Below are 27,391 nucleotides of genomic sequence, written 5' to 3' on the forward strand. Positions count from 1 at the left end.
GGTTTAGTCAGTTTATCCAGGTCCCATCTCCTTAAATTCCCACCTTTTTTCAGTTTTAATCTACAGTTCATAACCAATAGACTGTGGTCAGAGTCCACATCTGCCCCTGGAAATGTCTTACAATTTAAAACCTGGTTCCTAAATCTCTGTCTTACCATTATATAATCTATCTGATACCTTCTAGTATCTTCAGGCTTCTTCCATGTATACAACCTTTTTTCACGATTCTTGAACCAAGTGTTAGCTATGATTAAGTTATGCTCTTTCGTTTCTTACCCTCATTCCATATTCACCTACTATGTTTCCTTCTCTTCCTTTTCCTACTACTGAATTCCAGTTACCCATGACTATTACATTTTCGTCTCCCTTCACTACCTGAATAATTTCTTTTATCTCATCATACATTTCACCAATCTTTTTGTCATCTGCAGAGCTAGTTGGCACATAAACTTTTACTACTGTGGTAGGCATGGGCTTCGTATCTATCTTGGTCACAATAATGCGTTCGCTATGCTATCTGCAGTAGCTTACCCGCATTCCTATTTTTTTATTCATTATTAAACCTACTCCTGCATTACCCCTATTTGATTTTGGATTTATAACCATGTATTCACCTAACCAGTAGTCTTGTTCCTCCTGCCACCAAACTTCACTGATTTCCACTATATCTAACTTTAACCTATCCATTTCCCTTTTTAAATTTTCTAACCTACCTGCCCGATTAATGGATCTGACATTGCACACTTCCGATCTGTAGAACACCAGCTTTCTTTCTCCTGTCATACTGAGTTGGCCCCGCCCGGAGATCCGAATGGGGGACTATTTCACCTCCGGAATATTTTACCCAAGAGGACGCCAGTATGTATGTATGGCTATTGTGATCAAAATGCCCAACGGGTGTGTGCTATGTATGCTCCTCGGTATCCTGGACGACATTATCCATGTGTCCGGACCGTTCGTCGGATAGTTAAGTTATTGAAGGAAACAGGAAGTGTTCAGTCATATGTGAAACGTCAACCATTACCTGCAACAAATAATGATGCCCAAGTAGGTGTTTTAGCTGCTGTCGCGGCTAATCTGCACATCAAAAGCATACAAACTGCGTGAGAATCGGGAATCTCAAAAACGTCGGTGTTGACAATGCTACATCAACATCGATTGCACTCGTACCATATTTCTATGCACCAGGAATTGCATGGCGACGACTTTGAACATCTTGTACAGTTCTGCCACTGGGCACAAGAGAAATTACAGGACGATGACAGATTTTTTGCACGTGTTCTATTTAGCGACGAAGCGTCATTCACAAACAGAGGTGACGTAAACCGGCATAATATGCACTATTGGGCAACGGAAAATCCATGATGGCTGCGACAAGTGGAACATCAGCGATGGCGGGTTAATGTATGGTGCGGCATTATGAGAGGGAGGATAATTGGCCCCCATTTTATTGATTGCAGTCTAAATGGTGCAATTTATGCTGATTTCCTACGTAATGTTCTACCGATGTTACTACAAGATGTTTCACTGCATGACAGAATGGCGATGTGCTTCCAACATGATGGATGTCCGGCACATAGCTCGTGTATGGTTGAAGCGGTATTGAATAGCATATTTCATGACAGGTGGATTGGTCGTTGAAGCCTGCACATTCACCGGATCTGACGTCCCCAGATATCTTTCTGTGAGGAAAGTTGAAGGATATTTGCTATCGTGATCCACCGACAACGCCTGACAACATGCTTTAGCGCATTGTCAATGCATGTGCGAACATTACGGAAGGCGAACTACTAGCTGTTGAGAGGAATGCTGTTACACGTACTGCCAAATGCATTGAGGTTGATGGATGTCATTTTGAGCATTTATTGTATTTATGTGGTATTTACGGGTAATCATGGTGTAACAGCATTCTTTCTCAGAAATGATAAGTTCACAAAGGTACATTTATCACATTGGAAGAAACGAAATAAAATGTTCAAACCTACTTGTTACCAACTGTTCGTCTAAAATTGTGAGCCATATGTTTGTGACTATATGCCACAAAGCAAAAAAAGTGGTCCAACTAAAACATTCACATTTCTTTACGTACTACACAAATATGTAATAAAAACTGGGGGTTCCTATTTAAAAAAAAGAAAAACGCAGTTGATATCCGTTTGACCTATGGCAGTGCCATCTAGCGGGCCAACCATAGTGCCATCTGATTTCCCCCTTCAAGCCAGACAAGTTTCGTTCTTTGTAGTTTCTTCGTTGACGCTTATTTCGTGAGATATTTAGCTCGGTCGTGATCAATGGACCACCCTGTATATATTGACACTTTACGACGAGAGCGAAGGAACAAAGAAGCGACAGATGCTCACCAGCATATGCTCCTGTTACTGACAGCGTGTACACCACCTGGCAACCGGTCAGTGCCATGGGAGGGGAAACAGGCCAGTCACCGGTGTTACCTGGGCAATGGTATTGTGTCCAAGCTACTAGGCCAAACTGTCACATGTTGCAAGTTATTTCAATTGCACAATAGTCAGGTAAAAGAAAAAAAATTCTTTTAATATAGCAACTGTAGATTTGCATAGCATATGTGGTGACACATACCACTCCACAGAAGTGAGGTGTGTCCCTAGGTCTTCATATCGATGAATGATACAACAAAAAGTTACAGGGATACTGATATTGTGTGGGGATATTTTCATTTCGCACATGGTGAACCATATTGAGGGTCAACACGAGACAGTGATCACAGAAACTTCACTCGAGGCAGCACTTTATCAGAACTGTAAATAAATACGGATTGCACAGATATATGAATAATGGAAGTTAGTTAAATAAAAATGTAAAACTATCTTCATTGTTCATTATGATTTGGTATATGTATCAAGACAGTTGTAGGTAGTTACTGTACGTATTTGTGAAGAGAATACATACACTGTTAACTCAAATGGAATTTTGCAAATCATTTCGTAGAAATGTGGTACAGAAATTCTGAAGTTTAAGGCAATTACAACCAGAAAGGAAATTTGAGAGAAGTCCAAAGGCACAGCAATCACATGTTAAGGTAACAATGTAGGAAAAGACAGATTGTTACTTACTGTGAAGAAGATATGTCAGGTTGCAGATGGGCACAATTAAAGACACTTACATATAGCTTTCAGCTATGGCCTTCATCAGTAAAAGAGACAACAGTATTATGAAAAGGATAATTGCTACTCAACATATAGCAGAGATGCTGAGTTGCAGATAGGCACAACAAAAAGACAGTTACAAAATAAGCTTTTGGTCAACAAGGCCTTTGTCAAAAATAGACTAAGCGTACACATGCACACATGTGCATACACACACGCACACACACACACGAGACTGCCAACTCAACGTCCTTCAGGCACGAGATGCTGGAGTTGGTGGTCATGCGTGCGTGCGTGCGTGTGTGTGTGTGTGTGTGTGTGTGTGTGTGTGTGTGTGTGTGTGTGTGTGTGTGTGTGTGTGTTTATTGATGAAGGCTGTGGCCAAAAGCTTTATGCAAGGGTATTTTAACTGTGCCTGTCTGCAACTTTATGTGTCTCCTTTTCATAAGCAGCAAACAGTCTTTTGCTACAATGTTGATTTTTCTACCTGGAGTTTCCACTGTCCGAGAAGTTATGGTAAAGAATATCAAATTTACATTGAACATCACACTTCACACACTCATTTAAGGGATTACTATTCATCATTTTAATACATTAATGATGCCGTTATCCCATTCACTTGTCACTTGCCACCATCACAACACTTGATTTCCTCAAAAATGACTTTGCAACACTTATGAAACAACTACAATACCTGTGTGTCTTCAGTAACATATCTTTTATAGCCTTTCCTTTGGGATACTAGCTGATATTCATCAGTTGCTCTCTTACAGGCATGCTCTGGAACCTCCAACTGGTAAGCCTTTTTGCCGCTTCCAACATAAGTCACCTGCAGGGAAAAATGAACAAGTGTTCAAACAGTACACAGAATAATGTTCCATATTCCCATACAATACATAATATGCAGTGTATAATTGAGGAAAAATTGATAAATGTCTATACAAGCTAGACCACCAACTGCAGAATTATGTACTTCAGGAGACTATTTCATACAACGTAATAAACTAATAGGTTCATCTACATCTACATGGTTGTGATAAAACCTACAAAATGGCTTAAATTAGAAAAAGACAGGGAAAAAACATTTTCATACCATACTCCAATTCAGATTCTTTTAAATTAAGAGAGAGAAATGCTGTGTTTAACACTTTCACTATGCTCTATCACACGCCATATGAGAAATGGTGTCCCATCTGCATTCGTGGCATTCTTCTTCTTCTTCTTTTCATTTTGGTATTCTGAGCACCATGTTAATTCTCATCAGCTTCGTTTCTTCTTGTCTTGTTCTTTGTTCAATATTCTTTCATTCTCATCATACTTTGCAACATTCTTTACTCTTCTGTTCATGATGATTTTCCTGATAATGTTTGATATTCTCTCTCTATCTTGGTATACAGTTCTTGATTTGCTCATCTCCTAAATTGACAGTCTTCTATTCTTCAAGATCTCAATGCCTCCTGATAATCTTTTATTTCACCACTTCTAATCTCTGAAGTATTCCTTTTCTTACTAGGTAAAGAGCTTCAGCTGTGCATAATGCTCCAGTGCGTATCATACTCTGAAATGTCTCAATTCTACATCAATCAAAGTATTATCCTTATTGTTGATGTTCATGGAATGTATACTAAATTCATTTTGTTTTACTTGTGCTCCCAGAGCCTCCCTTTTCTGTAAGCCCAATTTGATCTCCCCAACTTCTGAATTTTCCCTCTTGTTGCCTTCCATCTAGAAGCTACCTTAATATTTGTCAAACTGTGCCTTCTCGATAGTAAACTGTAGATCTGCTTTAGCCGCCATATTTGAAGCTGTGTGGTTTGGTTAACCACCTCTTTTATTAATTCCGACAATATTGTCTGTGAATGTTAGATAATCTACCTGTATTTCTTTCCCTGTGCACCCTCGTCGCATTCTACCCACTCCTTTCATTTCTCGTCACCATTTCCTGATCGCCTCACAAAGAATACGATTAAAGAGCAAAGGGGGAATCTGACTCTTGAGTTTAATCTTTATGGCCCCTGAAAGCTTTCCTCTGAACTTTACCTTGGATGTTGTATTGCTTAAGGTCTGTTTAATCAGTCCACTTGATTTTCTATCCAAACTCAACTCCTCTAAAATTTGAAACAGTGTTTGATTATCTATTGAATAACAAGCTTCCTTTAAGTCTACGCTGTTGGCTATGTCTAATACTTCAAACAAATCATTTATGCAATAAATTGTAGCACGGGTGGCTAGTGAGCTATTCTTTTATATTGTTTCTGAACAACTGGAGATTTCCAATTTACTCCCTGATGCCCGTTGGTGACATGTTGTGGACTTCTGAATCCTAGATAGGGATGTATAGCCTATACATAACTCACCTTTGTTTCTAATACTGTGGTTGTGAATTCCACAGTTCATCCATAATTCATCTTTATTATTAACCACAAATAACTTTAGAAAGTTTATGCATTTGTAATTAAGTGTACCAATTCCTAGGTCCCTGAAGTGTCTCCTAGAAGATGACCAGTTATCAACATTATGTAATAAAAACATTTTGAAAGCCCACATTTCCCACCAGTTCATTCTCACCCATTAAAATACAATAGCGGTATGAAGATAAACAGTTGATACATTGTTCTTTAAAAATACATCCCATGCGCTTCATTATATTAACAAACTTCCAACATGTTTCATAATGCAGAAATATCAAATAGTTCTAGTTTGTCACAAACAAATTTTGTCAGTCCAGTTCTAATACAAAGCAACAACTTAATTTATTACAAAACAAAGTTAATCATCATTTCTTTTCCATCCTTCTTAGCCTCCGTTGCATCAACATAAGTTTTCCAGGTACTCAGACTCCTGGGATGTCATGATGGATATGGCTCAAATGTCCTTTGCTAGCCAATAATATCATACTTTTTAACGCACAAATTAACAAAAGGAATTTCATTGCTTGTTCCCTTTATCAGTGACACACACACACACACACACACACACACACACACACACACGCACGCACGCACGCACGCACGCACCATGGGGTGTGTGTGTGTGTGTGTGTGTGTGTGTGTGTGTGTGTGTGTAGGCCTTGTTGGTCAAAAGCTCACTTTATGACAGTCTTTTTGTTGTGCCTATCGCGTCTCAGCATCTTCGCTATATCGTAACAAATATTGTTTTCATAATATTGTTACATTCCATCCTGGATTTTCCATTGCAAAATTGTGTAATTAGTTCTGAAAAAGATGTGAGGGGGTTTCTATTTTTTTCCCACACTTCAGTCCTTCATAAGACAAAGATAACACAAGGTAGTATGTACTACATCAAATAATGAAAATACAGGGAAAAACTTGCCTCACTGCAGGATAGAAGCATATGCAGTTCATAACTGTTGTTTCCACTAATTCAGTCATTGCCATATTTTTTTCAGAATTGTACTGTCTTAACACTGAGAACAGTCTTCATTTCTCACAAAGGGATGATTTTAGCCATTAAGGCATCAAGAGTTGCAGAGTGATATACGCCTTATCACAGATGTTAATCTTGATAATCCACACTTCTTGACTGGTGCTGACGTCTGGTTGCCTCCTAACTTCTCAATTTGAAGTACTGTATAGTTGTTCTTTACAAATCTTATTTTGCTCATGAGATGGATAGTCTCTAACATGGCACATAACATGAATCTTATTTAGTTTACTACTGTGCACAACAGAAGTTTGTTTCTAAGGTCAGTAGCCTGTAATGTTCCTCTCCACTTTCATCAAGCCTTGATGATGTTTAAATTCTGATGACTTATGTGACTGATCATATATTTGATACTATAGCTGCCACCTCTAGCATAATTTACTTCTATACTGACAGGAACACCGTATATATTACTTAGTTTCTCCATTCAATATTCACCCTTATTTCAAAGCCAAAATATCTTTACATTATTAGAAGGCACTCACATATAACTTTCTGCGACAGCCTCTGTTAGCGCGCGCACACACACACACACACACACACACACACACACACACACACACACACACACACACACCGCCAACTCCAACATCCCAGGCCGAGATGCTGGAGTTGGCAGTTGAGTGTGCATGAGGGGTGTGTGGGTATGTGTCTCTCTTTATTGATGAAGGCTGTGGCCGAAAGCTACATGCGAGTGTCTTTTAATAGTGCCTGTCTGCAACTTGACGTTTCTTCTTTACAGTAAGTAGCAATCTATCTTCTATTACATTGTTGATATTTCTACGTGGAGTTTCCGTTGTTTGATATCATTAACAATGAAATATGAAGAAAAGTCAAAGTTGCTTGTAGTATGAAGTAACACTATACAGTGGGCATTTTATATACTGATTGCACCTGTCCTCTGATGAATGAATGTTTCTTTAGCAAAATATTACATTAAAACTCTTGTTAAAATGTTTGCCACAAACTAAACAAACGTGTGCCCCCTTAATTGTGGAGCAACGCCATTTATTTCATTGGATGAGGTTTTCTCTTGCTTTTATAATTTTTTTCACACTCTGGATGTGTATAACTTCTTTTTATCTTCACTTACAATGTCTGTATCAATACAGACTTAATTCAAGTTCAGGAAGCGTACTATAATTCATGAAATTTTTGCAGAAACAGCATATGTGGAGGAAAAGTTAGACACTGTGTGATCAAAAATAGCAGGTATAATAATTAGCCTGCAATGATGACACTGCAGCAGATACAAGAAAAAACAGCAACTGTGCAAACTAAACAAACATAAGAGAAACTGGAGTTTCAGTTTACTGGACACACCTTCTCTCTGAAGAATCTCTTCTGTTCCTCCAGGTAGCTTTTTGTTTCCCTTTCCAGCTCAAGCTTGGCTGAAATGTATTTGTCATACTGTTCATCGACCCCTTGTTCTGGTATTATTACACCTTCAGTCCTTGCTTTCTCATGATCAAATGCTCCCTACAACAGTACATCATTACTGCTAAACACTACAATACCAACTACAGAAGAACATTCACAATAACCAACTACTTGTAACTAGTGATAAAACATACCAATCATTATAATAACAAATCCATCTTCTCCACGAATTACACCATTGCTTTAAAAAAGGCAACACAGAATTTTAGAAGACAATCTGGATTACATAAAAGCTACACTGAGATGGTTACAAGTATTTTATAAATGGTAAATGCCCTTTATTGCCACAAGTAATGCATAACACAATACGCCAGGCAGTATTAAATGTCTAGTGATTTGAAAACTGTTTACACTATAACAGTTGGAATTTGGCAGTTCCTCTTTCTTAAATGAAAAATTAGTGAATGCGACAGCAGCACTATATCTGTATTGTGCAATATTGCAGTTCCTGTATTCTGAAGTATGATGCAATGTTGACAACATAGGGAAGTTTGGGTCTAGCAGTGAGTCTTACTCGGATAGCCAAATGGTAAGCCGACTGCTCGCAATAAGCAGGATATCTGGGTTTGAAGCCCAGTCTGGCACAAATTTTCACTGTCAAAATTCCATTATATAGCTGACAGTTGTCCATATTTGGAACTGTAAATCTGTAATGGGTTAATGCTTTGTATTATGTGCAAATAATTGCTGCTACTGATTAGTTGAAAATGTGTTCATTTTACAGGGTTTGCTGTCAGGGAGGGCAACAAAGTTGGTTCTTTGGTGACATTATACCTTACCACAACATGTGTAGAACATAGACATTAACACTGACAACAGAAGTTCGACATCAAGCACACAAAACGTTCTTGGCAGTAATAGTTTGACACTGACATTGGGAGCCACGTACCCCGTCTGGTGCAGTTTACGTAATCAGCTACTCATAACTATCTCGGTCAACATAAGGTAACAAAAATAAATTTAGAAATTTACTCTGAAATTAAATGCTGCAAAAATTATACACAGATAACAATCGGTGAAGTACTTGCTTCAACAGCCTAGATGGCAAAATCCAGAGGCAGAGTACAAGACATAAGGCACAAGCTGAGGTGAGAATGGAGAGTTTCAGCAAGACAGAGAAGGACTTCCTGCAGGTTGGTAGACATGGGAGGGGAATGTCATAACTATTTGGGAAATGGTTCCCAGATATTGTCTCTGTGGTCTTTGGTCAGTGCACAAGCTCACTCCGTATACTTTGTTGACAAAAAGTGTTACAGGTCAATATTTTAAATCTTTTGTACATTGATTCTGATATGCATCTAGTTATCACCTTCAACTGTCAATACACATAAACTGGTAACAGACTGAATGACTAAACTGTTAATTTCTCTTTATTCTCAGCCTGCTGACTGTCGTCTTATTACTAGGGACCAGAAAACGTAGCATCTATTTTTGATGAAATTTGCATCTAATTGTTTTGGTTTGTAAATGATTACACACACAAATTTAAAAGGTTTTCACACTACATGCTTGTAAACGATGCTTTAGTACTTTGGAACTGCTGCTTTTGAAAAAACTTCAACTGTCAGCAACCCAAGACGAATATGGAGAAGAGTACTTTCTCTTCTCAATTGCATGCTACATGCTACCTCTGTCTTCATAAATGTATAAGTTAAAATTGTGTGTTATTGTACTTCTTGTTACTTACTATCTTTTCTTTAAGGTGGTTGTTGTGCCTAATCATTTAACTCTAAACAACTAAAATTTTAATAATCAGGGGATAACTCTTTGTGTTGCTGTTTGATAAACTTCATTTTTAAATTTCTTTGTGTAGAGGGCAACACATGAACCCATTGCTCAAAAGTGGTTGTTGAGCCTAATCAGTTAATTTACACTCAACGATTTTTACTCATGATGTGTGCCTGAGTATTGTTATTTACATTCTTTGGGTTTAATAGAAGTTGTTAAGAATAACTCACATAATCAATCAACCCTACCATTCTCCCCACACTGTGGTACGCAATCTACGATGACAAAATTTTAAAAGTTCAATATGTTAAGTGACGTATATTTGATTTGTGCATCAGAATAAAACAGTTTTCATTATATTTATGCTTCATCCCTAACTTCACTTCATGTTGATACTGCATATTCTTGCATTGGACAACCTGTGGTGTAATATTTTCGCACTAATGAACACAGGAGACAAGCCGATAATTTGATTACTGTGTATATGCTGCCAGAATGGATTAGTTGTCAGCCATTTGCGCATGTGCATGTGCATGCCCCCACACCCGCATGAGCTGACATGACAAAAAGGTGCAGTAAAAGACCCCCCTGAAGTAAAGTTTCCTATTACAACCAACGACAAGTATATGGTGGCAACTGAACAACAAACTGCAGCCTCGAAATAACTGGCAGTGCTGCAACGCACAGCGAAGGGCTGTTGGAACAGTCTCAGGCTTTCATACAAACCCACGCCATCAAAAATGCCACCAGTTACCAATTTACATAACTGATAGTGTCAATAAACAGTGTATAGGGAGCTCATTGTTGCCACATTGAAATTTTTTTCCTCCCCAATTCTTCCATTTAATTGTGAAGGTTTTAAATAAACTTCCTTTTGTAATTGTACTGGATCCCTTAAGCTTCAGCCTTGTTTACACAACAGGTGGGCCCCCTCTCACACTGGGGTCTGCTTGACCTGCTCTTCCTTTTAACCTTTCCCAATCTATATGTACCTCCCCCGTGAGAAATGAACTATTAGTTCCAAAAGCTAGGCAGTGTATAACACTTATGTGTACGTGTCAGCAGTATTGCATATTTCTCCTGCTGAAGATAAATGATGACCAATGATTCTATCTCAACATTTAATAGTTTTTTCAACTGAATTTTCTTTCATATAATCCTACAAACTTGGAAAATTCTACAGAAACCGGAAATAATTATTGTGAACCTGGCAATGACACCAAGACATTTGCACGTCATGTGTCGACTGGGGCTCATTTGCTCAGAGAGTGATATTACAGCAGCAGGCAGGACTGCTTTGTGTAAACCTCAGGATGGATCCTAATATTGCTACCTTACCTGAGGATACTATATAGTTATGCCAGTTAAGTGTGATTTCGTGCCTTGTGCTGACATGGCAAAAAGGTGGAGTAAAAGACCCTCCTGAAGTAAGTTTCCTATTACAAAATCTTATCAATTAGCTTAATGTCTGCTGTACTGCCCCCCAAAAATCCATAAGGGTGGTGTTCCTCTCAAACCTATTGTCAGTAACATAGGAGCTCCGACACATTGTGTAGTACAACACCTCACTATTCTAATGAGTCCACTAGTGTGTATGTGTGCACATCAATTAATACTGTGCAGATTTTATACATCGATTAGAGGGTTCGTACCTTAATAACAAATTTTAGGAAGTTTTGATGTGGTCTCCCTTTTGCTTGCATCTGCTGGATGTCAGAATCACTGTAATTAAGTGTAGTGTTGAAAAAACTAAAATGTTTTGACCATGTTGATTTCCACATACTTTTTTTGTCAATGATCAATTTAATGAATATATACAAATAAGTTTGCGATGGGGAGCCCTTTGGCGCTATGGTTGTCAGTCTCTTTACAGATTTCGAGGAAGGTTCCCTGAAGCTGACAGCATTCAAACCTGCATGCCTCCTCCATCCTTCCTTTTTTTATGTACACAAAACTTCTGTTATTTGCTCACTGGACAGTGAGAATTTGCATAGCTTTTTAGAACATCTCAATTCAATTCATCCAAAAGTTCTTTTCGCTATTGAATTGGTGAAGGGTGGCTGCCTTCCCTTTCTCACTGTTGGCCATGAGTGAGGATGATGGTACAATGGAACTGAATTTATGTAAGTTGCTCACAATTTGATGCAGCTAACTGAGAATGACACACCTGCTTAACATGTCAGTGAGATGTTTTCTATGAGAACAACCTTACACACAGAAAAGTAGATACAGAAAGGGGGGAGAGGAGGTGGGGGGGGGGGGGGGGGTAGTAAATCAGCTTAAAATGATGTTGCTGCAGTGCAGGAAGGCAGAATCTAAGGCATGATTTTTAAAAGATACATAAAACAAATATATAGGGCAGACGACGTACCCACATAGTGCTCTCAATCTCATTACAGTGCAATTTCGCTGAAAAAGACTACCATGTATTGTCTCCACTACTATTCATTCCCCTAGTGAATCACAGCTTCTACAAGAATATAAAATCTCTTACAACTAAGCAAGCTGCCAAGATTAAACTCCTGTTAATAATAAATTTCTTTTCTTCTCGTTTTTCAATCTTCATCTAGAGGTCTACCTGGTGCATATATAGCATGTGCCTGAATCTTTCAAAACTATCAGACTGCGGTTTATGAAGATTTATCATTCAGATTGCAATTTTCAATATATAGATCCCAATAGTTCACAAAGTTTTGCTGCAAATCGTGTAACTGAAATTATTACCATTGCATTTCATTTCCATGTATAAAAGGCAATGTTCCAACAGACTGGCTCATTAACTCATCGTAACTCAGCTGAAACTGCTAAGGATAGAAATCTGAAATTTGGAAAGGGTGTTGATCTTATACTCTAGGCGTCAGTTGAGAAGGGATTTTTTGAAATTCCACCCTTAAATGCACAAAACAAGAAATTAAAGGGTGTTTCGAAAATTAGATGCTATTAATGCAACTTTGAAGCTCGATCAACAAAAATAAGTCATTACGAAAGAACTACTAAAGTATTTGTAAAGCTACATCTATGAAAATTGGTGTTTGAGTTCTCTGTTACAAATAAAAAGCACATGGTTTGGTCTTTTTTGGAAATTCGACCCCTAATGGGATGCACAATGAAATAAAATGTTTTATAAAAATATTTCATCATGTAACCATTTTTAAAGCTAAAGCTAAATCTATGAAAACTGGTAATTGGCTCTGTTAGAAATGAAAAAATATGTTAAAAAATTGTTGAGGCTTTTGTGGCCACTTGTTGACAAACTGCCTACTGGCTTCTGTCTCGGGTTCTTCGGCCGACGTTCATCTAATGATTTTTCTGACGTTTCGCCAGCACGAGTGGCTGGCATTGTCAAAGCTTCACCCTCCATTGCCAGTGGTGAAATGGAGCCGAGCTCGCGAGCGCAGACTATATGTACCTGGCGCGCCAACGTCCGAGGGCTTCTCCGCGGTCATTTCCGGTGCGGTTCTCCTCTTGCTACCTGCGACGGTCGTTCGCTGCAGTACGGGAAGCCAGGATCCGTTTACCTTAAGGCTTTCCTCTTTCTTCTTCAAACTGTTCGCGTGTTTTTGTATTTCCACAGCTTCTCTGAACAAGCGCGTGTGATAGTGCTTCTCTACAGCCAGAACTTCCGTGTCGGTGAATTTTATTACGTGGTCGGTCTCATTCAGTGCGTGCTCTGCCACGGCCGATTTCTCCACCTGCCCCAACCTGCAATGTCGCTTATGCTCTTTGATACTGGTGTTAACGGATCGTCTAGTCATTCCGACATAAACATTTCCGCATGTGCATGGTATATGGTATATTCCCGACATTGCAAGTGGGTCTCTTTTCTCCTTCGCCGATCTAAGACACTCTTTGATCTTCCTTGTCGGTTTGAAAATCATCTTTACGCCATGTTTGCGCAATATACGGCCGATTCTGTCCGTCACTCTGGGAATGTAGGGCAGAAAGGCCGTACCTGACATTTCTTTTTCTGGTTCCTTACTTCGCCGAGTGTTTGGCTCTGTTACACTTCTAATATAATTTGTGGAGTACCCATTGCTCCTCATGACAGTTTCCAGGTGTTGCATTTCTCGTTTGAGGTGTTGCGGCTTTGGGGTAGGGGATGAAAGCTGTTTCCATTGTTGTGAGTGCTGTCTTGTCTCAGGATCAAAGTGGTGAACCCACATTTCATCCATTATCACATACCTTGCAAGAAAGCCGTCTTCATCCACTACAAATTGGTGGACGATTTCTTACAACACTGCAGACACTACCGTCTCTGATCTGTATTCAAGTCTTTCGAGATCCACCGAGATCGTATTGTGAATTGCAGTCACTGTTTCATCAGTGAAAATGGTGACAGGCCTTCTGCTCCTTGGTGCATCTTCCACACTTGTTCTTCCACGTTTGAAGTCGGACACCCAGTTTTTCACTGTTGCACATGATGGAGCACCATCCGTAACTGTATTCTGCATGTCCTCTACAATTTCCTTGGGTGTCATTCCCTTCAAATGAAGATATTCAATCACAGCACGGTTCTTGACTCTCTCAATATTTTTGCTCACACTACGGTATACAACGCATCCTAGTGGAAAAATTAACAAAGCTGGAGCAGCGAAATTTGACTTGCATACCCACAAAGGGTCACCATAAAAGTAGGTGATGGTGGTTGTGGTTGTGCAATACGTTATGGTAATTCATAGAATAAAGGCTTGTCATCACTTAACACTTCCGGGCTGAGATGCTGTAGTCCATACATAAGACTCTCCCCTGACGTTTTGCCTTCGACTGCGGTAGGCATCCTCCGAGGACAATCAGCGAGCTGCAATGAGAGCACGAGTGAGCGCCGTATACATAAGTCATCCAGAGGGCGCCGCTGTCAATCACGTGACGTTGGCTGTGCTATGATCTCTGATATTGCCAACTTTCTCAATTGAAATTAATCGAATGTCACGTGATTGACAGTGGCGCTCTCTGGATGACTTATGTATACGGCGCTCACTCGTGCTCTCATTGCAGCTCGCCGATTATCCTCAGAGGATGCCTTCCGCAGTCGAAGGTGATATGTCGGGGAGAGTCTTATGTATGGACCACAGCATCTCAGCCCGGAAGTGTTAAGTGATGATTACCGTAACTATCTTGGGCTAGAAACTTTATGAGCGCCCGTCGTATTGCCCATAAATGTAGGAAAAGCCATATCTATTAAAATTCATGTGGAGGACGTCACTGGATTAGTTCTCATGACACAAAGTTTTGCAGCAAGTCAACGAACTTTCCTCAGTGAACATCAAGAACAGAATAAGAGTTTGCAGGTAGGTCATCTCGCAAATGGGGAATGATGGAAAAGTTCAGCCTCCTACCTCCTTTGGTCATGGCTGTAATCATGTATATGGCCATTGTTTTAGTTGTAAACTAATGCCTACAGCCTTCAAAGTCTGAAGTGATGTTATGAGTTGGACAAGAGACAAGATTACTACCATGAACTACATGAAAGCAACAAAGCAATGGTTCACAGTGAAAAAAGTTATGGAATTGATATACCGTCTGAAGTACATTATCTTCAAAGACACAAATGTGTAAGATACATTTGTGCAGCACTAACTGAAGGAATAACACTACAGCTGTTTTCATATTACCATTTAAATCTTTAAATATACTTTCCTTGGAAGGCAGAAACTCTTACATGGACTGTTATGATTTTCTCTCCTATTTAGAAGATAGCCTTGGAACTAAATAATCAATAGTACTGTCAAATTCTTCGGTACTGTACAAAAAAATTACAGCATGTGGCCTAGGTATAAAACATGAAACACTCCAACATACAGAAATAGTATCAAGAACATTATCAAAAGTGTGCACAAAGATGTGAAGTGGATAAAGCGACCACTTGTGATAAGCAGGAAGTCCGGGGTCGAGCCTTGGTCAGGTAAAATTTTTTGTATATAACAATAGGTATAACATGTATACTCAACACAGCTGACGTCAAAGAATTCAGAGTCAGCAAATAAATTTCGAATTATTATCAATTTGAGATAGAAAGATAAACAATGGCTAACATGTAAGTTATCTGTCATCAAATCCAACGTTATTTTCTTAAATCTGAAATTTTAACAATAAATACAGAAATATTACATGTACTCTGTCTTGCACTATGAAAAGACGTTTGGTGTAAAATACAACAATAAGATAATGAACTATTGGCTCTTGCAACAGCTGTGATTTTCCTAGCTATGGAGATGAACATGGTCAGAACAAATAAAAATCCAATTATGAGATGAAAACTTGGATGCACTTCTAATCACAACCCTCCACTCTCCTGCAAAATAAAGCTGTTTTTTGAGACAAGATTGTAACAATAAATAAAACTGTTTTCCTGTTGATTATATTCAGTCAATGAATGACATTAAATCATGCTCAGTTTTTCTTTAATAATGGCATATTAAAACAGCTGAGCTTCCAAAAGAACATGTATATTTTAGAGGACAGTGTGTTTTTGTTATTTCCAGTGAGACGACACAGGAAGAAACTCATGTATAGTCCATCACCTATTTACAATGCAGTAACAGCTGAAAACACGTCGAGCGTTGCAGGCTTTTGAAACTGAGGGCTCTTACTTTTAGCATAGGAGAGGAATGTGATGGAGTCATTCAACACCACACATGTCATTTGGGAAAAAAGCTGAAAACCAAAAATGGAGTGTCAGTATCTGATGAGGTACAAAAATTTGAAAAGTTTTAAGAGGCAGAGGAGAAAGTGAGCATGCAATCTGCTAAAATATGGGCAATTAAGTGCATTATTGGCAGATAGGAAACAATGAAATTAAAAGTATATACACAGAGATGAAACAACAGAAGATAAAGGAAAGAAGAAAATGAGAAAACTGCCACAGACTGAGGCTAGGAGAGTGATAAGGACCAGGCACACCCCTATCTTCAGTCGGAAGATCATGGTCTTGTGGTCAGCACTGTTGACTCTTGACCATGGAGACCCGGGTTCAATTCCCGGGCAATTCGGGTCGCACAAGCAGCATAAAATAAACAGACTTGCACTAGACCGCCCAGCTCTCCAGAAAGGAGCCCCAACCCAAATATGCCAGGTGGACATTCCATCCCCTGGCCCCATTTGCAAACTTCTGAGGAGCTTTTACTGGATGGAGAAACCATGTGGCATGGGTCGAAAATCAGACAATGGAGTTTCACGTGTTCTGGAACAGAAACACTGTGCTGCCAGTATATACACTCTGTTTATACCAGTTTTACCTAATTGACAACAAGATGGTCTTCGTATCAATTTAAAAGATTGCATCATGGTTGCACTAAGTTATTTCGTAGGTGGTGTTCTTTCTAGTGGAGTAGCCTTTACCAAAAACAAAGCTGGTGTAAGCAAGGTGCATATGACAAACCAAACTGTACTTAAAGTTGAAAGCTTCCACATAGTTCAGGTCCCTGAGGATTACTAGACACCATCCACTACTTAAAGGAATGCAAGTTTTTCCCAATCAAGAACAATTGTGATGATAGATTACAAACAGCCACACGAAGCATACCCCATAATTTTCTTTGTTGTTCGGTGCAGTGTTGCGTTTTGAACATGTACTACACTGACAGAAAAAAAGACACCAAGGAGGAGATGTGCAACAAACGACAGCTCATATGCATGTTTCTACATCTGAAAGATGATATCTATTCATCAGTCACATAAGAGTAGTAATAGTAGGGCCACTATGAGGATGCAAATCACATTTGCTTTAAATACATGCTCTAATGTTCATCAGCATTAGTCACCTTTGAGATCGGACATGGTGTAGAAAGGCTTGACAGGCGTGTAGTCACTGAGATGATTGCTGGCAGCAGTGCTCAACAGAATGTACGATAGCAAGAAGACTGGGCTCCGGCCGTGTAGCACTACTGAGAGGAAAGACTATCGTGTTCGGCTTATGGCTCTGGCGCATCATATTTCATCTACAGCAGCATTTGAGCAGCAGCTGGCATCACAGTGACTTACTTCAAGGGCAGCTTTGACCCATGGGCCCTGCAGTGCCCATTCCACTGATGCCAAACCACCGTCATTTGAAACTTCAGTATCATCAAGCAAAAGATGACTAGGCAGTAGGGTGGAGGTCTTTTGTGTTTTCTGATGAAAGCTGGCTCTGCCTTGATACCAGTGATGACCATGTTTTGGTTAGGAGGAAGCCAGTCGAGGGCATTCAACTAACCTGTCTGCGTGCTAGACACGGTGGACCTGCACCAGGAGTTATGGTCTGGGGTGGGATTCCATGTAACAGCAGAACCATTCTTATGATTATCCCATGCACCCTGATTGTGGATCTGTACAGCAGTCTTCCTGTCATTCATGAACAGCATTCCAGGGGGTGTTTTCCAACAGGATAACCCTTGCCCACCTACAGCTGCTGTCACTCAACATGTTCTACAGTGTTGACATGTTTGGCAGATCTGTACCCAATCAAGCACACAAGGGATATCGTCAGAAAACAACTCCAGTGTCATCCACAAACACCATTAACCCTCCCTGTATTGATCGACCGAGTGCATCAAGCATGGAACTCCACCCCACAAACTGACATTTGGCACCTGTATAACACAATGCATGCTTGCATTCAACAATCTGGCAGTTATAATGGTTATTATTGTACCACACATTTGCAATGGCTTATCTTGCTCTTACATTAACCTGTGATTTTGCAATATTAACCTCTTAAATATGTTAGCAGGTCGACAGACACACAAACAAACACAAACATACACACAAAATTCAAGCTTTCGCAACAAACTGTTGCCTTATCAGGAAAGAGGGAAGGAGAGGGAAAGAGGGAAGGAGAGGGAAAGACGAAAGGATGTGGGTTTTAAGGGAGAGGGTAAGGAGTCATTCCAATCCTGGGAGCGGAAAGACTTACCTTAGGGGGAAAAAAGGACGGGTATACACTCGCACACACACACATATCCATCCACACATGATATGTGTGTGTGTGTGTGTGTGTGTGTGTGTGTGTGTGTGTGTGTGTGTGTGTGTGTGTGTGTGTGTGTGTGTCTGTGTGTGTGTCTGTGTGTGTGTCTGTGTGTGTGTCTGTGTGTGTGTCTGTGTGTGTGTCTGTGTGTGTGTCTGTGTGTGTGTGCGCGCGCGAGTGTATACCCGTCCTTTTTTCCCCCTAAGGTAAGTCTTTCCGCTCCCGGGATTGGAATGACTCCTTACCCTCTCCCTTAAAACCCACATCCTTTCGTCTTTCCCGATAAGGCAACAGTTTGTTGCGAAAGCTTGAATTTTGTGTGTATGTTTGTGTTTGTTTGTGTGTCTGTCGACCTGCCAGCACTTTCATTTGGTAAGTCACATCATCTTCGTTTTTAGATATATTTTTCCTACGTGGAATGTTTCCCTCTATTATAACCATAACTTAAATATGTTACCTAGACAAATGTATTCTCGAAAATTTATTAATCTACATTAATAATTTTTTGGTGCTGCGGTTTTTCTTTTTTCTGTCAGTGTATATGCCAACAGGGGATGTGAGTATGCAGTTTACAACCTTTAATACTATTTTTGTTTCAGCTGCAATCACGTTTTACATATGTTATTCTAATGTAGCAAATCCTTTCTTAGTGTGTTTTAAAATACTTGGGCGGTTGCAAATAGCACTGTATATGTACTGTAGAAGTCAGTAATAGCATACTGGCTACCCATAAACAATGACTTGATCGCAACACACCTCAAAAAATTTAAGATCTTCACTCATGTCAGGAAAGATTCCTCCACTGTACTTGGATGCTGTAAATGTGTACCTCTTCAGCAGCAGTGACTCCTCGCAGGCCTTACAATCTAGAAAAAAAGATTCATAATCAAGCAGAAATTCAGAGTTGAGTGATTATGAAGGTAACAGGCACTACTTTGGATGCTGTTGTAAAACAAATGTCACAAATACCAATTTTTGTCAGTTAATCAGTTATATGTGTAGTCCTCTGTACACAACCACATACGAGAGTGGTTTGTACTTACATTAAACTTAATCTGTGTTTACATTTCATAATTTTCATTAACTTTAGACCTACCAGCATCTGTAACATGCATGGACAAGATGTCTATTAGTGACAGATACAGAAATAGCCTCTTACTGATACGGTACACAGTATTGACTAAAACTACTATGGACTAAAGCACAATGAAATTAATACTATGAGCCTATGTAAGAGACTGTATTGATTGGAGGTTATACAAAAACAAAGAGACAAGTGAAGGTGTAACATTTTTATACACACTATGTGTAGTCACATCATTATGGCCTTCATTCAGATGTGACAACACTTTCATGTCGCACAAAAAAAGGGTACATAAAGTAACTGATACTAAATACATATGAATGTAACTCAGTGCCATTTGAGGTAATCAAAGTTATTTATCATAATTGCAAAAACAGTCTATTACCAATTTTTAGGCCAGAACGACTTTCATCCACCACAACAGCTCATTGTATTCGGCTGTCTGTAGGGGTGAATGGCAGCTAGGTCTGTGCTAATGGAGGTAGACAATCTTGAATTTACTCCATAGCATAGCAACAGAATTGTTGCTGATAGGATACGGATAGCTTTATCCTACGAGTTATGTTTTCTGCATAACAGGATGGATGAATCGAAGGATGCAGATATGCCTGGCTAGAAATGTTGGAGATAAAAAATCATCATCATTGCTACCAGAATGACACTACAGTGAGCAGTCGTATGGTCTGGGGAATGTTTAGTGGCTTCTCCTAAGCCTAAGAATTCTTGTAGAAATTGTTCTCGATCCACTTTGATTACAAATCCATTTTCCAAAATTGGAGTAATTCACAGTCCGATCTGTTTTTCTTGGGAAGGATGGATTCCTTCACCACCCTAGAACTGTCTGACAATGATGTCAAGAACAAGGTCATAAGTACCGCCACAGCCCCCAAATTTGCTGAACAAAACAAAGAACCAGTCATTATTTGTTTTCTGTCTTGAGTTTACTGCAGTTTAACTAAAGAGAAATTTACAACAGATGCATTTCACTTTTATTTATAAAGCGTCTTCTGTGGTTATTCTGCAAACTGGAGACTTAAGTTTGTACATTTTTGGTTGTTTTAAATTAAAAACAGCATTTTGTTTATAAAGTTTGAGTGCAAGTTACTTATAGTATTTCTTTACATATTCTCCAAACCACTGCTTCTCCCCTCCTTGCTAGCAGCAGTTGACATTGAAAAGACCTCGTTTCACGTATACACTTGGTAGTTTTTGCCATTCTGCAATATTTCTTGTGTTGCATTTGTGTTATTTACATTTCACCTTTCAAGTTAGGTGTGTTTTTCACTCTGCACAGTATTACAGTGTTTATGTCTATACTTTGCTTTTGTGCAGGTCGTGAGCATTGCCAACATGTGAAACTACTTTTTTTCAAAATTTTGTGTGTGTGTGTGTGTGTGTGTGTGTGTGTGTGTGTGTGTGTGTTTCTTATATGGTTGGCAGAAATGAACCACGTAGAACAGGTTATATTTAATAAATTAGTGCCAAATAGGTACAACATCTTACACTGGATTATAGATACATGGATGAGATCTAGGGACTGGTAAGATGAAACAAGTGATAAAACTGACCACATACACACACACAGACATAAATTCTGTTCATGGCGAGATACAGTTTACAACAGACAAAGAGCACAATAGGCACTTAAATTTCTTGGACATCACTGTACAGATTCAAAACAACCAACATACATTTGACGTATACTGAAACTGACAACAACAGGCACAATTATACGTAAGACATCACAACATCCCAGTTCTCAGAAGCAGGCAGGACTTAGATATATGCTCCACAGACTAAACAAATTACCATTAGATACAGACAATTATCAAAAAGACATGAATATCATAATACAAATAGCCACAAAGAATAGATACCAGGAAAACTTAACAACAAACTCAGGAAACAGAAAAGAACAAATATCCACAAACACAAAGACAGACTCCCACACAGACACACACACAAAATACAAGATATGGAACAACACACATTGAGAAAGAAACAAAAAAAAAAAAGATGGTACACAATGACATGCAACCACCAATACACACACAGAATACCCAATATTTTCAAATACGAGGCATAAAAATAGCCCACCAAATCAACAATTCAGTTTAAAAATACTTCCCAAAAATAACAGGAAAAACTGAACAACACCATAAATGAGAAATGTAACAACTGAAATGCAATAAATGTGATGGAAGATACATAGGTCAAACCAGGAGGAGGTTGGACACCAGATACAAAGAACATTTAAGAACATGGAAACATAGGACAAATCATTTAACTTTTGCATTACACTTACACCAGCCAGCAACAAAACATTACAACCAGTGACACAGACAAAGAAATCATAAGGCTAAACAACAACTAAAAACACCACTTCATCTTACAAAATCTACCACATTCAAAAAACCATAACAACAAATAAACAACTCATAAATGACCAACCTGGCAAACCACACATTCTTTAAACTAACCAACCACTTAATATAACATTAAATACACGCATATATCCGCTAGCATCTCCTCCCAGGTTCTGTCCTATAATCACTCCAGCCCACCCCACAAAAAAAGATTTCTCTCTGTCTCTCTCTCTCTCTCTCTCTCTCTCTCTCTCTCTCTCTCTCTCTCTCTCACACACACACACACACACACTGCAAGAAATACTGCATACTGACAAACATTGCCAAGTGTATATATGAAATGAAGTCTTTTGACATCAACTGCTGCTAACAAGGATGGAAGAGGAAGTGGTTTGAAAAATATGTAAAGAAACACTGTATGTAGCATGCACTCCAACTTTATATACAAAACACTGTTTTTATATAATGGAAGGAAACATTCCACGTGGGAAAAATTATATATAAAAACAAAGATGAGGTGACTTACCGAACAAAAGCGCTGGCAGGTCGATAGACACACAAACAAACACAAACATACACACAAAATTCAAGCTTTCGCAACAAACTGTTGCCTCATCAGGAAAGAGGGAAGGAGAGGGGAAGACGAAAGGAAGTGGGTTTTAAGGGAGAGGGTAAGGAGTCATTCCAATCCCGGGAGCGGAAAGACTTACCTTAGGGGGAAAAAAGGACAGGTATACACTCGCACACACGCACATATCCATCCACACATACAGACACAAGGCTTGTGTCTGTATGTGTGGATGGATATGTGCGTGTGTGCGAGTGTATACCTGTCCTTTTTTCCCCCTAAGGTAAGTCTTTCCGCTCCCGGGATTGGAATGACTCCTTACCCTCTCCCTTAAAACCCACTTCCTTTCGTCTTCCCCTCTCCTTCCCTCTTTCCTGATGAGGCAACAGTTTGTTGCGAAAGCTTGAATTTTGTGTGTATGTTTGTGTTTGTTTGTGTGTCTATCGACCTGCCAGCGCTTTTGTTCGATAAGTCACCTCATCTTTGTTTTTATATATAAACACTGTTTTTAATCTAAAATAACCAAATATGGACAAACATATGTATACAATTTGCAGAATAACCACAGACGATGCTTTACAAATAAAAGAGAAATGCATCTGGGGTAAAATTCTCTTTAATTAAATCGCAGTAACCTCAAGACAGGAAAACCATAACTGGTTTCACAGCTGCTGCGGAAGATGGGCATGCAAACAAATGTAAACAAAGAACATTTGCTCTGGAAGAGCATAAACTTAAGCTTTCTGAACAATAACCAATCAACAGCAGCTAAGCAACAATTGCTTTGCCCTAAGTGTCCACAGGAGGCCTCTGGATGAAAAAGAAGAGGCAGGCAAAAATCTGAATAACTGCAATAAAGAAACTGGAACAGCAATTACGAAAGAAGAAGAAATAATAGTAGCAGTAGTAGAAGTAGTACACTGCTGGCCACCATAAATGCAACACCAAGAAAGACAAGAGGTAGCACAACAAAATTTATTTTGTAGATAACATGTTGACCAAGTATCAAATGATTACGTTTACAGACATCTGTGACATGTGGTTCCTGCCAGAATCTGTAGCCAGAGTAGCCGCCATTGTTGGAGATCACCGCTGCCACACGTCTCGGCATTGAGTCAAAAAGACGTTGGATGTGTTCCTGGGGTACAGCAGCCCAAGCAGCTTCCACACGTTGCCAAAGATCATCTGGTGTGGCAGCTGGGGATGTAATCTGGGTCACTCGTTGAGCAACCATGGACCACGTTTTCTATCGGCGAAAGATCCAGAGAGCGAGCCGGCCAGAGAAGCAATTCAATCTGGTTATTGACGAAGAACCTTTGGACAATGCGTGCCATATGTGGTCGCGCATTATCCTGTTGAAATATGGCTGTGGCCGAGCCCTGAAAGTAAGGAAGGACAACTGGCTCCAGCACCTCGGATATGTAGCGCCGGCTATTTAAAGTTCCGGCAATGCGTACTATAGGCGTGCGAGAGTAATATCCAATACTGCCCCATACCATAATCCCCGGTGCAAGACCAGTGTGGCGGTGCATAATGCAGCTGTCCAGCATCCTCTCCCCACAGTGTCTCCACATTTGAATCCGACCATCGTGGTGCTGCAGACAGAAGCGTGCCTCGTCAGTAAAGACAACGTCATTCCATTCTGCCGTCCACATCCGTCTGTCATCACACCATTGGCGACAAAGACATCTGTGGTTCTGCGTCAATGGTAGACAAAGCAATGGACGTCTTGCGGACAGACCACTCTGCTGTAAATGGCGTCAAATGGTACGCGCAGACACTGGATGATGCATTAAGACGCAATGTGCTGTGCTAAGGTTCGGGATGTCACTGAGCGATCCGTCACTGCCATGCGCACAATTTGCCTATCAGCACGTGCAGTGGTGCACCGAGGTGAATGCGATCGACCACGTCGGTCCGTCGTACCCTCCTGGATCCAACAGTCACATATCCACATTACAGTTGTTTGGTTTCGTCCAACACGACTAGCAATTTCTCTGTATGATAATCCACAATCTCTGTAAGCCACTATCCTTCCTCTGTCGAACTCGGATACTTGATCAAAAGATGTTCGCTGTTGTCTACGAGGCATAACTGATCGTCTTGTGAAACAACCACAAGGTAAACACACGTGCCGAACGTACACTCGTCGAAATCGCCAAGCCTTAAATGGCGCTATGAGGTGGCGCCACAGGCGCGCGTGATGTGCGTCTGTGCTGAAATTCTAATCAGTTGCATATCTCATCGCTGCAAACTCATGGTGTAAATTTCACTTGATTCGGATGCTTCCTTCAGGGTGTTGCATTTACAGTGGCCAGCAGTGTAATAATAATAATAATAATAATAATAATAATAATAATAATAATAATAATTATTATTATTATTATTATTGTGGTGTCACCGCCAGACACCACTCTTGCTAGGTGGTAGCTTAAATCGGCCGCGGTCCATTTAGTACATGTCGGACCCGCGTATCGCCACTGTGTGATCGCAGACCGAGCGCCACCACAAGGCAGGTCTCGAGATACGGACGAGCACTCGCCCCAGTTGTACAGACGACATTGCTAGCGACTATATGGACGAAGCCTTTGCTCTCATTTGCCGAGAGACAGTTAGAATAGCCTTCAGCTGAGTCAATGGCTACGACCTAGCAAGGTGCCATTAGCCTTACATAGTTTGATAGTTATCGTATGAAATGTCTCATCAAGAATGCTGTATTCACATGAAGGAATAAAAGTTAAGTATTCGAGGAGCTGCATACTTTTCTTATTAGCATTTACTACTTATCCTGTTCCAGAATTCACGCCAGTCGGCGTGTGTGTACGCGTGCCTTTCTTTCAGCTAACCGTCACTGTGGACTGGCTGCCTTGTCAGTCCACTAAAATGGTGACAAGTGTAAACGTGTTCTTTCTCATTGCTTACATTTGCTTGTGTAATGGCTTCGCCACATTCTCCAGATGTACTGTCCGAATTTTATCGCTTGCAGAATCAGCAGACGCAGGCGTTATTGGATGCCCTGGGACAGCTCGTCCAGGGTCAACGTGCACTGCAACACGATGCGGCAGCCGCCGCTTCACCGCTACCGCAGCCACAACATGCAGTTGCACCGCCGTTTCGCAACTTTGACCCAACCCAAGAGACGTGGACGGAATGGTCCCGACAATTTGGATTTCATCTCGCCGCCTACAGAATTCAAGGTAATGAGCGGCAGCCGTTTTTGCTTTCGTGTGTAGGTGTGTCCACCTACCGTGTGATAGTGAAATTGTTTCCCCGACGCGACGTAGCAACTCTGTCCTACGAAGAAATTTTGTCTGCTTTAGATGCCTATTTCAAAGAAACAGTCAATGTCGTTGCCAAACGGTATACTTTCTTTCGTACAAAACGTACGGCCGGTCAAACTAATAGGGAGTGGGTTGCAACTTTGCAAGGCCTTACAAGGGATTGTGCATTTGAATGTGACTGTGGACTCCCGTATTCAGATACTATGGTGCGTGATGCAATAGCACAGAACGTTTCTGATGTTCGTATACGGGAGCAAATTTTGAAACTAGTTAATCCCTCCCTTCAGCAAGTGATAGACATCTTGGATAGACAGGACACACTTGACTTTGCTACGGAATCATTTGAAACTTCGCCAGCAGTGTGTCACATTAACCGGCCCGCCGGGCGCGCAGCACGGGACGCTAAACGGCCCTCGCGCACGTCCGCGCAGCTGCGGCCTAGCTCGCAAACACGTGTGCCGCGTAAGCATGCCAATGCTGTGCTAAAATCATGCCCGCGGTGTGCAACTAGACATTCGCGTGACAATTGCCCGTCACGCCAAGCTATTTGCTTTTTCTGTAATAAGAAAGGACATGTTCAAAGTGTTTGCCAGAAAAAGCTTGGATCCGACAATCACAACCATTCCAGGCCCTTTGCTTCGCGCCAGAATCGAACCAAGGGCACTCAGGCTCGTGGACCTTCGCCCATGGACATTCATGTAGTTACTTCCACCCCGTCCAGTGCCACTTTCTCTAACAGTGACTGTGTTCGTCCCACAAAAAGTGTGCGTCGACGTCGCCGGAAATCACGTCAATTAGCCAGTGATGCTGTACCTGTATTAGTTCAAATTGCACGAGACAGTCGCTCTTGTCGTCAGCAGGACAATAAACTTTTTGTAGATTTGGACTTTAATGGCAAGGTCATACCATTCCAGCTCGATACCGGAGCTGCAGTTTCATTGCTCAATCACGACACTTACAAACAACTGGGCAAACCTCCGTTGCGTGCCGCAAATGTTAAGCTCACTACATATTCAGGACAGCAGATTCCTGTGTTAGGACAGTGCACTCTTCTTGCAACATACAAGGGACAAACAAAACTTGTGTCATTTTACGTTCTTCGTTCTTCTACTGCAGTGAACTTGTTTGGTTTAGATTTGTTTCAATTGTTTAACATGTCTATAGTAAATCAGGTCCTATCAGTGAATCAGACTGTGCCTTCAGACAGTGTTTCTCGTCTGTGTGAAGAATTTGCAGACATTTTTGCACCAGGCTTAGGTTGCGCTAAAAACTATGAAGCACATTTGGAACTGAACGTCAACGCGCAACCGACATTTTTCAGAGCGCGCAATGTTCCTCACGCATTGCCTGATGAGGTCGCAAGAACATTAAACGATTTGGAATCACAAGGTGTGAGTGAATGTGCGCAATGCCTCTT

General features: G+C 40.4%; 1 protein-coding gene across 1 annotated transcript in view; it reads right to left on the minus strand.

The window, feature by feature from the left end:
* LOC124802784 (DNA mismatch repair protein Msh6) overlaps window positions 1–27,391 on the minus strand; it is a 307,253-nt gene that overhangs the window by 80,191 nt on the left and 199,671 nt on the right. The window contains exons 19-21 of the mRNA XM_047263784.1: window positions 19,432–19,541; window positions 7,890–8,045; window positions 3,817–3,951 (exon numbers count right to left, since the gene is read on the minus strand). Of these exons, the coding sequence (XP_047119740.1) occupies window positions 3,817–3,951; window positions 7,890–8,045; window positions 19,432–19,541 (401 nt within the window). The remainder of the gene's footprint in view (window positions 1–3,816; window positions 3,952–7,889; window positions 8,046–19,431; window positions 19,542–27,391) is intronic.

The sequence above is a fragment of the Schistocerca piceifrons genome, chromosome 6, assembly GCF_021461385.2.
Source record: "Schistocerca piceifrons isolate TAMUIC-IGC-003096 chromosome 6, iqSchPice1.1, whole genome shotgun sequence".
In the NCBI taxonomy this organism is placed as follows: domain Eukaryota; kingdom Metazoa; phylum Arthropoda; class Insecta; order Orthoptera; family Acrididae; genus Schistocerca; species Schistocerca piceifrons.